At 60.0% G+C, this 2081-nt stretch overlaps 1 protein-coding gene across 1 annotated transcript; it reads left to right on the top strand.

The window, feature by feature from the left end:
* Positions 1-470: 470 nt before the first annotated feature.
* LOC123040876 (probable carboxylesterase 18) lies at positions 471-2081 on the top strand. Its single transcript, XM_044463607.1, has 2 exons — positions 471-1404; positions 1884-2081. Exons 1-2 carry the CDS (start codon positions 502-504, stop codon positions 2007-2009), a joined length of 1029 nt encoding a protein of 342 aa, XP_044319542.1. The 5' UTR covers positions 471-501; the 3' UTR covers positions 2010-2081.

Genomic DNA, 2081 nt, shown 5'->3' with positions numbered 1-2081 from the left:
TTTTCCAATCCGTGAACTTCTTTTTTGAACACTGGAAAACCTTCTTTCTGCAGCCACAAGATAGATTAGCAGAGACAGGAACAATACGAGAACGCCTGTGCAAGGTGCAACGTGCAACGCACGTCCGGTTCAGGACTAATGGTCGTTAATCATCGTCTCTGGTTCACTGCGCGGTCGACTTCGACCGGCGGCGTGTCAGCGGCGACGCGGTGACGCCGGCTGGACCAGCCGAAATGAGGCGGGTGGAGTGGAGTACGCAGTTGCCGGCAGCGACACGTCACTGCAGACGCTCTGCTTCACACGATGATCATCTTCAAACCATCGTCGGCGACATACATTGTCAACGTCGCGATCGGATCGAATGCAGATTGCAATCGCCCGTTCTGGATTTATGGTGCCAAAATCCTCTTCCATTGTTTCAGCGTTTGCGTTATTCTCCCGTGTGCACACTGCACAACGGATAAAAGGCAGCGAGACGGAGGCGGCCAAGCCAAGAAATTGATGGCGGGAGCAGAGAGCGCGCGGCCGGCGCCTCCGGTGCTGCCGTGGACGGTGCGGCTCCAGGTGCTCGCGCTCGGGGCCGCCTGCGACCTCTCGCAGCGCCGCGACGGCACCGTGAACCGCTTCCTCTTTTCGTTCGCCGACCGCCAGACCCCGGCGAGACCGCGCCCGGACGCGCTCGGCGTCCGCTCCGCTGACGTCATGGTCAACGCCGACAGAAGCCTCTGGGCGCGCGTCTTCTCCCCTTCCGCAGGTAAAGCCGAGGCGGCGCCGCTCCCCGTCCTCGTGTACTTCCACGGCGGCGGCTTCGCGCTGCTCTCCGCGGCGTCCGCGCCCGTGGACGCCATGTGCCGCCGCTTCTGCAGCGAGCTGGGCGCCGTGGTCGTCTCCGTCAACTATCGCCGCGCGCCCGAGCACCGTTACCCCGCGGCCTACGATGACTGCGCGAACGTGCTCAGCTACCTTGCCACCACCGGCCTCCCTGCCGACATCGGCATCCCAGTCGACCTCTCCCGGTGCTTCCTCTTCGGGGACAGCGCCGGCGGCAACATCGCCCACCACGTGGCCCACCGATGGACCTCCTCGGCACCCGCTGCTTCTGATAACACTGTCCGCCTCGCCGGTATCATCCTGCTGCAGCCGTACTTCGGCGGCGAGGAGCGCCCAAAAGCAGAGCTGAGGCTGGAGGGCGTGGGGCCGGTGGTGAACATGCGCCGCTCGGACTGGTCATGGAAGGCGTTCCTGCCGGAGGGGGCCGATCGGAACCACCCGGCGGCGCACGTGACTGGCGAGGCGGGCCCGGAGCCCGAGCTACCGGAGGCGTTCCCGCCGGCGATGGTCTCCGGTACGATGGGAACGAGGAACGGGAACGGGGGACGAGAGTCGGAGGCTAGAAAAAATAGGGTACAACGGGGGTATACATCTCTAGAACGATTTTTCTAAAGCGGAAACGCGATCCAATCAATTCCGGTACTATGAATCCGGTACGGTACCATGGAACGAGGAACGTGAATCTTTACTAGTTGGTCATCTCCCGTCGATCCATGAAGACTAAAATAAATCATCTCCTTCCCAATGAAAAATTTATTAGCAGCCTTGAAGTAATTGGAGAGCAGAACGAGGAGTTATTTAGGGGAGTGGAAAAGAACGGGGCAGAGAGTAAAACGAGGAGTTCCTGATTGATATGGCTGACCTTTTGCTTACTCGATCGATTCAAGAACCAAGACTGTCGAGTCGCCGAACCTGAATCGACGATCCGGCTGCGGAAACGCTGAATCCGCATCGAATCTTACCAAATCGACCCTCGTTCCCGAATCTGATTCTGGGTCGATGAATCCGGATCGAGGGACGGCCCACCATTCCCCGTTTCCGGCTACTATGAGGCGGTGCAGGTGCTGGAGTTAGCGGACGCTATCCATGGCTTCTACATGTTCCTGAAGCTCCCCGACGCCGGGAAGCTCGTCAACGACGTTAACAACTTCATGGAAACCGCCACGTCCGGCCATTAATCCGCTGTGTAGTCGACTCAGCTCGTATGCAGCCTCGCCCGCGAGAGCTCCATCGTGTCTGATGCGAGGGAA

Source organism: Triticum aestivum, chromosome 2B (assembly GCF_018294505.1).
Source record: "Triticum aestivum cultivar Chinese Spring chromosome 2B, IWGSC CS RefSeq v2.1, whole genome shotgun sequence".
NCBI classification, from domain to species: domain Eukaryota; kingdom Viridiplantae; phylum Streptophyta; class Magnoliopsida; order Poales; family Poaceae; genus Triticum; species Triticum aestivum.
The sequence above is the reverse complement of the archived record's forward strand: the minus strand, read 5'-3'. Positions and strand labels throughout refer to the sequence as shown.

Coding starts and splice junctions, on each gene's coding strand:
- LOC123040876 (XM_044463607.1), top strand. CDS start 502: ATGGCGGGAGCAGAGAGCGCGCGGCCGGCGCCTCCGGTGCTGCCGTGG. Junction 1,405..1,883: donor CGGAGGCTAGAAAAAATAGG/GTACAACGGGGG, acceptor GGCTACTATGAG/GCGGTGCAGGTGCTGGAGTT.